This window comes from Augochlora pura, chromosome 2 (genome assembly GCF_028453695.1).
Source record: "Augochlora pura isolate Apur16 chromosome 2, APUR_v2.2.1, whole genome shotgun sequence".
In the NCBI taxonomy this organism is placed as follows: Eukaryota; Metazoa; Arthropoda; class Insecta; order Hymenoptera; family Halictidae; genus Augochlora; species Augochlora pura.
Genome location: NC_135773.1, coordinates 15,495,521 through 15,508,658, shown reverse-complemented (window position 1 = coordinate 15,508,658; position 13,138 = coordinate 15,495,521). Strand labels below are relative to the sequence as shown.

The 13,138-nt window shown below is 46.3% G+C and overlaps 1 protein-coding gene across 5 annotated transcripts in view; it reads right to left on the bottom strand.

Annotated features, from left to right (window-relative positions):
• Positions 1 to 13,138, bottom strand: part of Mam (neurogenic protein mastermind) — a 429,033-nt gene that overhangs the window by 196,976 nt on the left and 218,919 nt on the right. Inside the window, exon 1 of one of the 5 annotated variants that reach the window (XM_078195861.1) lies at positions 5,502 to 9,836. The exons of 3 other annotated variants lie outside the window; for them this stretch is intronic. In XM_078195861.1, the coding sequence (XP_078051987.1) occupies positions 5,502 to 5,507 (6 nt within the window). In that variant the 5' untranslated portion in view covers positions 5,508 to 9,836. Of the gene's footprint in view, positions 1 to 5,501; positions 9,837 to 13,138 lie in introns of those variants that run through there. One more of the 5 variants, XM_078195858.1, reaches the window with a different exon arrangement.

The following is a 13,138-nucleotide window of genomic DNA, read 5'->3' as shown; positions in this document are numbered from 1 at the left end:
AATCGTTGGTGCCTTGTCACAGCAATGCCACTATTGTCACTATGGCTACTATCAAAATTAGATTTTGAAAAATCTTCAATGTTATCACTACACTCACAATCAGATGAACTGTTTGCACATATCTCTTTGTCATTGCCCATTTTAGACAAATTTTATTACCTTATTTTGCTTAAAATTGCGTCAGAAAATTAACAACAATACAACTGAAATAAATATGCAAACATCCAAGCGCCTAATCTTTAAATAAAACTCTTCTATACACTGAATGCTGTTCTTTTCCTTTGTTTTTGTTTACGTCTGCACCGTTATGCGACGCAACTGAAGCTGAAAACAGTTCTTCATTGGAATTATATTTGTTTAGGAAAAATCAGAATTTTATTTGTTTAGAATTAAACGGACAAGAATCAATTATTTTCTGTAATGCACAAACGAGGAATTTTTGTCATTTAGCTATTAATGCTATTTATTCATTTCACATTTATTTATATATATATTTCACATATATTTATTTCACATTTTCTACTTAGACAATAACATTGTTAACACCTTCGGTTGCCTGGATTTACCTCAATATAAACGTATTTCTTGTTAATACGGTTAATGCGTAATATTAATGCCTAAATATTTAACTAACAGAAAATAACGTCTCGCAACACTTGACGCACATTGCAATTACCACAATCAATGATTCATTCGCATTCAACTGTCTTCTCCGACACTCATTTCTCATCTTCTCGCGGCACTCACTAATTAACATTTATACAAAGTTCTCGAATCACGATAAAATAATCTCACATTTCCGACGAATCTTCGTCAGCAAAAATCCTCCTGAAATAAAATGCTACGTAACTAAAACCATTTATTCTATTTTATGCGCATTCGCTAATAAAAAATTTTGAGATTGCTCTTAAAATTCCTCTTTCATTCGCTTTCTCGAATGATTGTGACTTGATTGAGTGATACAATTATAAATCTAAATTAAAAAATGTAAAACCGCTTATTTAACAAGCAATGATAGGTTTTTTGTTCAGAAATCTGCGAAGTATCCTTAAATAAAATGAGCGCAATGAACAATTTCCAGATTTTTGAAACGCAACATTATTTCTCATCCATGCTTGATGAAGTTAATATGATATAACAATCTCTATTAACCGAACTGGATCTCCCACGATATGGAGTAACAATGGCGAAACTATAAAAGGATATGCTTAAACTATTGTTTCAATCATTTCTCGTAAATAAAAGGAAACTAACTACCGATTTCGAATTGGGGTAATCGTAGTTCTACCTGTAAACTATTACCGTTGGATCAGTTCGTAATTTTGTAACGTTCCAAGGTCGATTGCTCGAATCACAGCCGAGTTTTCGATGTGTGGAACGCGTTCCCATCGGGCGTGGACGCGGACGAAAATAAATCCCTCGAGTTTTCATCGGTTCTGTGGATAATTTTTATCGGACTACGGAAAAGAGACAAACAGACAGACAGACAGACAGAGAGAAAGAAGGAGAGAGAGAGAGAGGCAGGGAGTTTGAGAAAGTGAAAAACAGAGGGAGAAAGAGAGAGAGAGAAAGAAAGTGTGAGTGTGTGTGTGAGTGAGTGAGTGAGAGAGAGGGAGAGAGAGAGAGAGAGAAAGTGGACAGTGAAGAAGAGAGGAGAGGACTGCGTTATCTGGTGGCGATTCGCGCGCGTGCAAAGTCACCGACAGCCAGCTACTAGATAAGAAACATTCACGAATCGATATCCTTTATCTGTGTGAACGATGATCGCGGGGGTGGAAGCCTGCCTGGCGGCGAACAGCGTCGTCGTTCCTCGTTCGCCTAACTTCGATCCGCAACGCCCGTCAAAATCAGATAAAAACAGGGAAACGCTCGTTGCTGTGTGTACCGGGCGTTCGAACTTTCGGCGGCGACTACACGGTGCCCCTCGAACAAGCTTTCGGTTCGATACAGTCGAGAATCTGGAGGATTTTCTACGTAATTTTGTTTCTTAGAATGATACCTCTTGAGTCGATTGAGATTTCAAAGAACATTGTTACTGATTTCGTTTAGCAATTATTTGGTCTTTCTGCAAAATTCTTAAATTTATCTATAGTTCAATAATGGCGTAATTCTTAATTCGTTGTATCAATTATTGTATCTTATTTGAGTTTCATTATTTTATTTTACATAAGTTTAATTTATTATATTTTAATCAGTTTAATTTACCGTGTTTCGTTTGGGTTCATTTTATTGTATCTTCTTCTATTCCATTCTGTTCTGTTTTATTTTATTTTCTTATTTTATTTCATTCTATTTTCTTTTCTTGTTTTATTCTGCTTTATTTTATTTCTTCGTTTTATTCTACTTTATTTTATTGTATAGCATGTGATGTATTATAATGCGTAAGAGAATTAATAAAATTCAATAAATTCTCTAATTATGCAAAGAGTACATTTTTACTTCGAAGATGCGCCGTTTATATTTTCTAGTAATTCACTGTTTAAATAATCGTTCCTGAGTCATGAAATTTCCTTATTCTAGATTTAAGAATAAATTATTGTTCTATTAGATTCTAGGTGTAGTTTCGACAGATATTAACAACTACGATATTTCTTAAATTTCGCTTTTCGTAACATTGAATCTATTTCTTTGACTTCGAGGTACTTTTAAGGCTGTCGCTTTCGGTGCTCGACAGGTTTCAGCATTAAAAGTACGGGAGACACCGCGTGCTGTTAAATAGGCAGCGGTGAACGTGTCTGTCCATGGCGCACCGCTTCCACTTCCTGTGTCTACGCACGCGAGAGCTCGGCGACTTTTCCAACTGGATTTCCCCGACAACGGAACCTGAACAAGATTTTCCTAAACGCTGCGATCGCGATCAATCGTATCAATTGTTTTGCCGTTCCGTTAATTTGACGCTGAATCGAATTTCGAGACAGGTGTACGTCGAACCGATAGCTGTCCAATTACATACAGCAGAAAGACACGTCCGTAACTGTCTAGAAGAACTACCTTTGAGCATTTGGATCTAATCAGTGTTAATTCTAGTGTCCTAAAGAACATCGGATTCTTAAGAGTTGAATTATGCAGACGGTGAAATAGTTGGAGGCTCTAAATTTAAATTTCGAAGGACAGTTTGCTGTATAATATCGATCGCTATATAAGTGGATGTGGTAAACAGGTTCTTTATTTCTTAAAAACTCTGTATAACCGCAATTATTCTTAATTCTTGTCTTATTGTCAGTAATTATTGTTACCCATATTATCATCATCGTTATTATTATTATTATTATTATTATTATTATTATTACTTCCCTGCCAAAAAAAAATTAATATTGTTATTATACACACGTACCCGTATACTCGTTATTACACTATCTGAAACAAAGAATCCACTCCGTTTACAAAAAAAAACTAAATTAAAGTGAATAATACACTGGGTGACAATAAAGAATCTGTTGCAAAATAAGACAAATTATATCCTTCACTACAGATTTTCGATTTTCGCTAATATTCACAGTCTAATCTTTCTTTTTAACTTTAAAATTGTAATCTGCTCACGTGAAACAAGTTGTTAACCCTTTCGCTACGAGCGTCGCCTATAGGCGACATCCGCGCGACGACCTGTGTGTACGAGTGTCGCCTATAGACGACATCCGCGCGACGACCTGTGTGTACGAGTGTCGCCTATAGGCGACGACCCGTGGGTACGGGTGCCGACCTATTTGTTGACTATATAAGTCGACGTATAATCAACTGTTGACTCTAATCGATGTGTATTCCTATAATACGATGTAATAGTTGTTATGTAGCTCTTAAAAGAGTGTACATACAAGTCAATCCCAAAGTGGCGTTGAAAAACGTTAATCCGAATATCTAAGACTACTGACGAGCAAAGTGTACACTTCGCGGCGCGGTGACCCGTACAGGGGCGTCACTCCGGCGGCGCGGACTGCCGTAAGGAAAGGGTTAATAATATCAGTTCTGTATTCATTTAGCGATTCGCAGCAATACTAATGACAATTACACTACCTAGAGCTTACGCAACGATTCAAAGCTATTAGATAAGTCTAATGTATTTTTTTGTATAATTTCACTAATTTCAATTCAAATTGCATAGATACATTTACGATTTGTTTATACAATATATCTGCTACTCGCGACAAATATTATGACGCTCGTTGGAAAACAGAATAAATGAAATCGCAATAAAACAGTTGTTTTTAGTTCTCCGTAAATCTGGCGTTGGCCTTCTAGCGGCGAAGAAACATTTTATAGCTTGTTTTGCCGAATGATAAGACGCGAAACTGACCAACCAGCGATTCGCACCAATTACAATAATCACTCGCACTGTCTACAGTTTGCAGAACGATTCGAGACTATCCAGGTAAGCCTCCGAATGTTGGCGCGCTGTGTTTCAATCGTCTCGTATCGCTTTATTCATCTAACAAAGTATTAATTTCCTCTTTACATTAATTCCTTCTTATGTAATCCTAATATAGAAGGATTTCGAATTATTCATAATTATCTTGAACATTGTCCGGTAAGAATATAGAAACTAACAGCAAGTAGTATCGAACACATGTACGTGCAACAAGCCTGCATTTGCTAAATAAACCGGCTAGTTTAACCATTATCAAACGTCACATGTTCGCGTCTAATAAATAATGTATGTAACGTAAATAAATAATAGATAACTCCTCCGACAGATGAATCGTACATTTTCTAAGTTTTAAGCTGCTGCAAAGATACTTCAGTTTTATAATGTTACACGCCTGCTTCGATTTTATAATATTGCGGTGGTAGTCCAGGTTTTATCTATTGCAAAGGTACTTCGTTTTTATAATGTAACAATGTTAGTTTAAATTTTATATATCATAATGCTATACCATTTTTATATGTCGAAAAGATAGTTCAATTCATGAGATACCCTGCATAATTAACATATAAAATCAACTACAAAATGAAGAAAGTTAAATCGCTTTTGTAACCTAAGAGTATGAAGTGTCTCTTTAGCATGTAAAATTTGAACCATCTTTTCAATAAACAGCAATTGTATAACCAGTCTTTCGTGACAGACAACCTTATCGCGAAACAAACCCTTTCGATAATTTAGCAAAAATAATTCGAACAAATTGCAATATCAAAATGTCAAGAAAATAAATAAAGTTCTGCTTGACACAATCCAACACTGTTCTCAGAGATTATTGTTTCACGGTCGCATAGAAAAGATGTGGAAGAATTCATCGATTCGTTTCAAGTTTCTTCGTAGAATTATCGTCAAAATTCTCTAGGTCAGACGACCTCGTCGCAGTCCGACGACGAACGAACGAAAGAAAAAAATAATTCAACGTAACCTGCCGGGAAGTAATTAAACGGCTTTCCCGAGATATCGATTACCTCCGCCGCTAATTAAGAATCCGCAGGAGGGTTAACGACCACGCGGCGATCAGGAACGCGCCGCGAGCGAAACAAACTGCGACACGGCCGAGATAAGAAAAGCATTGTTTTTCTGGACTCACCATCATTCCAGGCAGTCTAATGGAGCACGAGCTGGCACGACAGCGCGCGAGAGAGATAGATTTCCTTTTTACAGGGGGGCCACCCGGGCCTGTGGCCCTGGTTGGTGGGGGCCCACCATGCCCCTCCGCCGTTCACTCGTTCGCGCCACTATAATATCCTCACTAACACACTGGCGACGACCTCCTCCACCGCACCGGGAGCAAAGAGATCTCCACGAGACAACGCGAGATATCCCGGCTACAGAGCCATGCTTCCCTCCTAAATCGCTCGCGGTCCGAGCCCGACTCCGCTCAGCGGAACTTGAAGGTCATTCTGCCAGTGCGCCGATCGTTCGCGGCCTGCCCCGAGGAACGCGCAACAACAACCGAACGCGGTCAACAGAAAACAACCACTGTCGTTTGCTTCGGTGGCGGTCGCCACCGCACCAACTTCTCACATCCGAAGAGCCGGCCACACGTTCTACGACACTCGTCCGTTCGCCGAACACAAAGTACCAGAGAAGAAGAAGAAAAAGAAGAAGAAGAAGAAGAAGAAAAACACTGTGTCTACAGGAACAGGTTGGCAGAAGCGCGAGAACAACGGTGCGGTACGGAGCGATCCCTCGTCGATCCTTCGTTGATCGCGTTCCGAGCCTTGCTGCGACACTGAACCGTTTTCGAAAGCCGAGGCGCCCCCTCGTTCAACGTTTCCCCTGGCCTAGCCCCGCTACTGTACAAGTTGCTGGCCGAGGCTGGCCGCTTTGGAAAACGTGATAATGCTCTTCCTTCCGATCACTTTGACTAGCTACCGAGGATTCCCGCGCGGGAGGATCGAGGAGGATCGCGGCGGCGCGTCAACGCACCGGACCGTGCTGCGGACGAAGAAGAGAAGAGTGCTTCCGATTCCGGAATAGACCCCAAGAGACGGACGTCGACGTCCCGGTGTTGCTCGTCCCACGAACAGAGCATATCAGCGCGAGCTCCTGTCGCGATTGGTCTCCGGGCGACGACGCGAGCGCGCCCCGAGGTGACGCGGCCCAAAATTCTCGGCTCGAAGCGAGTTTGCGTGCCGCATATCGTTCCACGGTTCCGTGACCTCCGACCTCTCCTCTCTCTCACTCTCTCTCTCTCTCTCTTTGCTTTCTGCCTTTGTCCGCGCTCTCTCGCTCGGTCTCTTTCCCTCTAGCGATGCGCGCCACCGATAAGCGTTAACAGCGTCTGAACAACACGCTCACACAGAAAAATAGTCCTCGGGCCGGCGCTGACCGCGCTCGCCGCTCGCATACTTAACACCGACTTCCTCCGAAAACAGCTCTCGAATTTGCATCTCAACGGGCCACTCGCGCGCACGTTCCCGCGACGCTCCGCCGCCGTTTGCTCGGCGTCATTCCGACTACTCCCTCTCTTCCTTCCGTCTCCGATCGCGACGCGTCTCCCGATTTCCGGAGCTCCGCCGCGATCAGTTTCGGCGCGAGCCGCCGCGTCGGATCCGCACCACTCGATTTTCCCTCGTAAATCGTCAACAGGTGGTTCGCGAACCAACGCTCGAAACACGCGTGCAGGACGACGACGACGACGACGATGACGACTATGACGACTACGATGAGAGAGCGGCGAGTCGGCACTCGCCGGCAGAGGAACTCTCTCGCCGAGAGACTCGAGATCGAGCCTGCTTCGAGAGGAGACGGCGACGAACGAGGGATGCGTCGTCGAGTTAGGGCCTGGAGCCTCGGTCGTCGAACGGCGCACACACTTACGGTCCACCGTTTCTCGAACTATCGCGAACTTTCCTGCTGGTTCCGCGGACGTATTTCGGTCGGTGAGCAATCTCGATCACACACGCGTTCCCCGATCCGTCACTCGACCAACAGAGACGAGGAGACGAAGAGACGACGGGAGTTGCAGCACCGGCACACCACACCACTGTGTATCGCTCGGCTCGGCTCGCCTCGGCTGTACGTGCGGGCACACGTGCGCGCGTGTATGTGTATTACGATAACTTTGTTCCGCCTCTCTTTCTCCGCCGGCGTTGTCCTCCTTCCCTCTGTTCTCTCGCCCCCTCTCTCTCTTTCACCGGCGTGGTAGCGAAGACTATTTTCGTTTGCGATGGAAGTAACGGCGGTAGTAGCACGCGTCAATCCCCCACTCGATGGCCCGCGGTGGTTCGGTTTTCCTTCTGCCTTGGTTTCCTTCGTCGTTCGTCGTTCTTCGTTCGCCGTTTGCGTTCGCGTTCGTCGTTCCCTTTCCCGTGTCCCTCTTCGTCCCCGTCGTCGTCCGCGTCCGCGTCCGCGTCCTCGTCCTGACCGAGGAGCTGGGCCCTCTGGAGCTCACAGGGCCTGCCGGCGCCGCGTTGGCCCGCTGTCAGCGGCCGCGCGCCGGAAACAAGAGGAGGAAGAGGCGGAGGAGGACGACCGGATCTTTTCATACGCGAACATCGGCCGGGAACGGGTCCTCTCGTACGGCGACGCCTCCGTGCTGCCTCTCACTCGTCTCCGCACTCGGCCGGATCTCACGCGTGCTCCACCGGTGAAATCTGCTCTCACAGGCTCGCTGTTGCTGCTGCTGCTGCTGCTGCTCTACGAATTCGCCACTCTCGCGTCACCACCATTCCCGCGAGCGAGCGAGCTTCGGACTACTCGCTCGGCTCGGCCTGCAATTTTGCGGTCGGACAGAGAGAAAAAGAAAGAAACGGAAGAAGAGCAGCAAAAGGCGGACCGGACCGGACCGACCGATCGACCGAGACAGTGTGTGTGTTTGTCAGAGGGAAGCGACAGCGTGCGCGAAGAGTAGGAGACGAAAGAGAGCGAGGATCCCGAAGGCGGTGCTCGTCCTGTCGGAGTCCGCGAGCGATTGACTCCCGCGCGTCCCGGTCTCGGTCTCGGTCTCGGAGCCGCGCGGCACGCGTGAGGGGAGTACCAGGAGGGGGATTCCCGCGGGAGGAGAGCCTCCGTGGAATGGGGACGCGGGTAGCGGGATGCCGGCGGGAGAGGGAAGAATCGGTGGCGGTGGCCGCGGTAGAGCCAGAAGGCGACACCGAAGGGGGCCTCTCGGCAGGGCGGGGCGGGGCGGGGCGGGGCGGGACGGGACGGGGAGGGCCGGGGACGCGGGTGGAAAGCGGCGGAGGTGGAGGAGGAGGCAGTGGAGGTGGGGGGTGGAGGAGGGAGCAACGTCCAGGAGGGAGGGGTGGGTATGGCGCGTGCCACTACACGCTAGCAGGTGGAGTGCGCGTGCCCAGAAATCTCTTTCTCTCTCTCTCTCTTTATCCCCGCTCTATTCCCACTCCCTGTGGGATCGTTCTCTCCTTTCTTCGCTGCTCTTCGAGGCTCCCTTCCCGGTTTCTCCGCGATCTGTCTCGCTTCTCGCCGGTTTCCTCTATCCGCTTATCCGCTCCTCTTCCCTCCGTCCCTGCCCTCTCGCCGCGGACGCGTATCGCTCGTGTCCACGGTCGGGCCCCGTTCCGCGAATGCGTGGCTGCCGCCGCCGCCGCCGTCGCCGCAGCCGCCTGCCGACTCCTTCCGCGACCGCTTCCTCGTTCTTCCGGTCGCAATTATTCAGCTTCTTGTCGCGGATGCCGCGAGACTAATTCACCCGCATTACGTGCTCGCCTGGCCGCGGTCCACTTATTACACTCGCATGACGTTGCTCGCTCGCAATCGCCGCTGACTACCATCGGGTACCTTCAAACCGGACTGCCGTTACTTCGGAGCTGCTGGGAATTGCGGCACCCGGTTGCCGAGCTTCTGTTCGCGATTCCAGACGGACTCTCGAGCCGGTTGCATCGCGGCTCTCCAGAGCGTTCTCGCGTTGTTCGGATAAGGGCTTTTTTAACAAAAGTCTCCACGCCGATAATCATCCAGGGCACCCATCGCAAATATCGCTGCTTCTTAAGTAATCCAACAAGTAGCACACCTCCGAGCTTCTTTCGGCGAACACGATTGCTCGTCTCAACCGTCGCTTGTCATTCGACGGAGACGTCACTCTGAACGATCACAACACACTGTACGATCTCGGCAGACGCGCGCGTGTGTCACGCGGAGGCTCTCGCGAATCAATGTCGAACTGTCAATACGAAACTCGATAATCGGGCTCGATCCCGAAATCCAAAGTCTCCTTGGAAAGGCGATTGACCACGGAACGAGATCGGAAGAGGAAGCTCTCGCGATCGTCGCAGCCTGGCGACGTCTCCTAAAGCTGTCACGCTGCGCACGTGGCCAACTGGGAGCGCGAAACGACAACAAGCCCCACACAGAGAACCTGACGCCCCGACGAGTCGCCAGCCACTGACTCTCCTCTCGCTCGGCTCGTCGATTCGGCTCGGCTCGGCTCGACTGGCCTCGCCTCGCATCGTCTAGTCTCACCTCGCCTCTCTCGCCTCTCTCGCCGCGTCTCGTGTCGTCTCGTCTCGTATCGTCTCGTCTCGTGTCGCGTCGCGTCGCGCCGTGTCGTGTCGTATCGCAGTCGACCCGGCCCGAGTCGGCCCGACCCGGCACGACTCGCCTCAACCCAACGCGACGCGACCCGAATGACCCGCGAACCGACCCGCCGTCGTGACCACGCCACACCAGAAACGTCGCGCACACATAGGACACCCGGTGTTCGGTTAAGCTCGTGCACCGAACCCGAACCGTCCCGAGGCCGGCTTCGTCCCGACTATGAGGCCGACTTCGACGCTGATTCGCGGCCCGATCGGAGCTTTGCCCGCTCTCCTACTCGCTTTAACACCGCCCGTATCGTGCCACCGCATAGCGGTCTGCAAGGCGGCACTTCGCCGACCGAATCAACGTCGTCTTCCTATCGATTTTTTTCGCTCCCGCGTCCTCGGCCGCGACGATTTTATCCAAGTCGAATTCGATTCGTACTTCACGCGCCTCGAACAGCTGATTAACATCTTGCGCTATAATAACGGGTCGGACACGCAACAAAGATTCCATGATGTACTGAATATAAATATTATTACTTTCTTCTACATCGAAATCAAATTGAATTCTTCTGTCATCAAGATCTAGATACGGAAGTAAATATAAAGACAGTGGAAGAAGCAAAAATTATCTGACCCTAATAACACATATTCATCCGGTAATTTTTTGTACTGCCACTCAGAAAATGTTTGACACTATCTGTAGAAATGATATGGCTATTATTATACAATTTCTGGGTAAAATTATCTCTGTTTGGTAAAAATTAAAATTTAATTGATTTAAAATTAAGCGAACAACAATCGATTATTTCCTATAATATACAAATATGTATTAGGGACATTCTTCTAAATCGAAATAAAATTTAATTTTCCTGTTATAGAAATCTAGAAACGAAAGTAAATAAAAACAATAAAAGAAACAAAAAGTTGGTCCTATTATGGAAAATATTAAGAACAAATAAGAGCTAATCAACATAGCGTGAAAGGAGTCGTAGGGTAAGGAATGCTAATGAAATAACCGTTTGCAGTCGGAGTCTTCTCTAACTTGAAATCCGAAATAGTTTCTCTAATCTATAGCATTTATATTTTATATAATCTGATGCATTTTCTAAACAAGGTGGCGCGCATCTCTTCGTACACATCTTCGGCGTGTTTTCTAACGAAAAGTCCATAATCGCTTTGTGCAGAAATTGTAACAGAAATCACCAATGTGATCTAATCTATATGCTAACATTTTATTGTAAACTTGTACTTCACTACCCGTTTTTTATGATAGTATAATATAGGTCTATAACCCACCCATAGGACGATAAGTAAACAAAAAACTCTGTTCCTACACTTCTGTTCAGAAGATGTAAATCATAGATTTATAATTCATATTCAGCAAACGCACTTCTTGTTTCAATCGATAAAAGACTTCCTTTGGCAAACTACTTTAATTGTCAAGCCGTAACTTCATTCACAGTTTTCTTAGAAAAAGCATAAAATCGTTAACCCTAAAGCGATATACATCTATCGAAATTTCACAGTTCTGGTAATAGCCCTGATTTCTTATAGTAGTCCTAAATGCGACCGATGGTCTTCATGGTAACCCTAAATCTAACAATGATCCCAATTTCTGGTAGTAACCCCAATGTCCAATGATAGTCCTAATTGCTTACGATATCTCTGACTCCACCGACAGACCCAATTTCTAACGGTAACCCTAAATTCCGCCGGTCATCCCAATCTCTGTTGATACACCCTGATGACATAACCTGACCAAATAATTTTTTAACAATCAATCGAGCATTTCTCGACATTCCTGGAGCGACGTAGAGACGTCGCAACGAACTTTCACCGACGAGTAAAAATATAACGCAGCTCCGACATGGTCGCGAGCGCGACCTAACGCGGTGACTACCGTGCAGCTGGCAGCGGAGCTTTTACACAGGCACATTCGTGACACGTCGCCCGCGCTCTCCCAACATCCACGAACACTTCGTCGTTGCGTCATCATGGTTTCACGGTGGTACGTACGCCGGGATTCGACGCAACGCGAGGCGAGGCGAGGCGAGGCGAGGCGAACGCGCGCGCGAGCGAGCGGCCGCGCAAACGGGACCAGTACGAGCGACGCATCTGTACCGCTCCGCATGCACTTATTACAAATCCGACAGTGACTCTCAACAGAATCGGCTCCGCCGACTCACCCGCGTTGCTTATCGTTCCCAGAAAATTGCTCCGGGAGGCTGTACGCCAGCAGGACGGTTTTCTTCTGATCCGACGCCTTCGTTCTGACCTTGATCTACTGCTCCACGAGGTCACAATTGACATTAAATCTACCGCGGTTGAATAACCCGTTTCTCATTTTACAATTACACAAATTATAAAGACACATCCGCGGAAATTTATTGAATAAGTTGTATCATTGTACTGCAAAGCTACTTATCTAGATAAATCGGCTCTTGTCAGGTTTTTAAAGCAATGCTTAGACAGTCGATTCTATTGTCTAGTATGTTTAGTGTTAAATATTCTAGTATCCAGTTATTTAGTTCATCTTTTGTGTAAAAGGAACACTTTGTTGAAAATAGTGCAATAATGGCGAGTAAACAAGTTCGAGTGTGTAATAACAATAATAATTAGAATAATAGTGATGCTAATAACAGTAACAATATTGACAGTAGTAAGTGGTAAATATAGATATAGATATAGTAAATACATAGAGTCTGATGAAGTAGAGCAATGTTCGAGGTGTTTGATGCTGCTGGACATCGGCTCCGTTAGAACTGGGGGCTACGAAACCACGCCCACTTATAGTTGACTTTACAATTACTTTCTGAACAACCCTACACTATTTTCTGTAACATCATTCGTGCACGAACATCACTCTCCAAAGGAATATAGAGTCGAGCATCTACAAGTAACTCTAGAAGATAATGTTCTAGCTACTGCAAGAGCCATGAGACCACGCCCACAGACAGTGCACTACATCAGATGTGGACTAGGTATCTCGTCTTCTAATTACTTCGTCTACATCCTGCGTTCAGAAACATTATTCTCGAAAGAAATGCATTGTCGAACATCAGCGATTGTATCTATAAGCCACTGTTGAAGCCAAGGGTCACGAGACCCCGCCCATAAACAATGTTCCACATCTGAAAAGCAAGGTGTTCTGTCTTTGATTTCCTTCTCTTACATCAACCATCTCGAAATATCATTTTCGAAAGAAACGCATAGTCGAATGCAAACGATTGTCTCTGTA